The following is a 1,628-nucleotide window of genomic DNA, read 5'->3' on the forward strand; positions in this document are numbered from 1 at the left end:
CTTCAATTATGATAGGAATTATCATAGAGGAATTGTTTTTTTTTTATAAAAAGGCGTTAAGTGATATTGAACGAGAGTTCGAGACACGCGGAGGGAGGGAGAGGGGGAGCGATTCAGAAGAAAATTCTGTTTCACTCCCGAGTCTAAATCGGAACTTCTTAATTTATACCGTGGCAATCTGAAATTAGGTTAACTCGTTTGAAGAGGGTCGCGGCCACTTGGGCAAGCGTGAATGCACAATCATTAAAACATTTATTTCACGGTGATCCCGTGTTTCTTATTTCGTAATTGGGTCGCCGCTTTATGCATATTAATTCAAACGGATATTAAGATATTCTAAGATCGTTTTAAAGAAAGTTGAAAAGTTTTTAAGGCGCGAACAAAGAATCGTGCGCTTTTTAAAATCGTGGTATCTTTCCTTTCTTTTTTCTTTTTTTTTTTTTTTTCCTCTTTTAAACTTTGTTGAAATAATTTCAATCTTTCGAGTGTATTTTATCGATAATTATTTATTTATTTATTTTTTTTTTTTTTTCGTAGATTTCGAACGATGCGTAGAAAATCAATCACAGTGACATGTTTTTAGAAGAGAAATAATTTCAATTTCGATCTTTTCTTCTAATTAAACTTGAAGGATATTGAAGTAAGTTTATCAGTTACGTTAAGCGCTACTCTCCTTCTTCGACGAGTTAAAAAATTTTTTTCGAAATTTCATATTTATTTAGACGATTTTGAATTTGTATCCGATGTATAAACTTGAATGCAATAACGTTTGAGTATTGGTATTTCGACGGTACACAGTTTGCTTCATCAGAATCGGATGAGATATTGATATACTAAGGTGTCTGTTCTGATGCGTTCCTATTTGTACTTGAATACAAATACAAGCTCCTGCACTCCGAGTGTCTCGTCTAATCCCGACGAGGCTGGGTATCAATGGTCAAATGCTGATATACAAATGTTATTGGACGAGGTTTACACCCGAGAGCTCAGCATCCTATTGCCCCAAGTCTCGGAATTCGAACGGACGAATTCCAACATTTTATTACAGTTCTTCGATGATCGTTTTCGAATGTATTTCTCTCGACAATTTCGTGCACTCGATTAAAATATCTTAACTGTCCGTTTCTTTTATTTTATCTTTCTATATTTTATCTTATATTTTCTTAAATTTCTAATATATATATATCCAAATTTTTTTACACATACGCATATTGACAAAAATATATCTTTCTTAGCTTCTTCGAGAATATTTCAACTTTGTTTTCGAAAGAATCGTAACGCGATAATTACAATTCTTTTTTTTTCTTCTAAAGTACGAATAAATCATTAACGAATCATTTCGTCGTCGTTCGGAAGATTACTCGCCGCAGAAAATTACTCTTTTAAAGAAAATCGTAGAAACGATTTATTATCCCCCTACGAGAGCTAGAGGGGGCGGGGAATATTTAAGCGAAAAGAGCAAAAGAGAGAAAAAATTCGAAACGATAGAGGAAAAAAGGAAGTGGAGAATAGGAGAGGAAAAGGGTAACCGTGTCCATTGTCGGTTGTTCCAGCAACAGATTCACGCGCAGCAGCTACCACACGGTGCGGTCGTTGGCGGTCTTCCGCCGGCGGGGCTATTGGGGTTC

At 35.5% G+C, this 1,628-nt stretch overlaps 1 protein-coding gene across 1 annotated transcript in view; it reads left to right on the plus strand.

The window, feature by feature from the left end:
- The window catches only part of LOC102670653 (protein groucho-like), a 51,177-nt gene that overhangs the window by 46,315 nt on the left and 3,234 nt on the right, over nt 1-1,628 (plus strand). The window contains exon 9 of the mRNA XM_006608840.1: nt 1,554-1,624. Coding sequence (XP_006608903.1) covers nt 1,554-1,624 — 71 coding nt within the window. The remainder of the gene's footprint in view (nt 1-1,553; nt 1,625-1,628) is intronic.

Source organism: Apis dorsata, unplaced genomic scaffold, assembly GCF_000469605.1.
Source record: "Apis dorsata unplaced genomic scaffold, Apis dorsata 1.3 scaffold_44, whole genome shotgun sequence".
Lineage (NCBI taxonomy): Eukaryota > Metazoa > Arthropoda > Insecta > Hymenoptera > Apidae > Apis > Apis dorsata.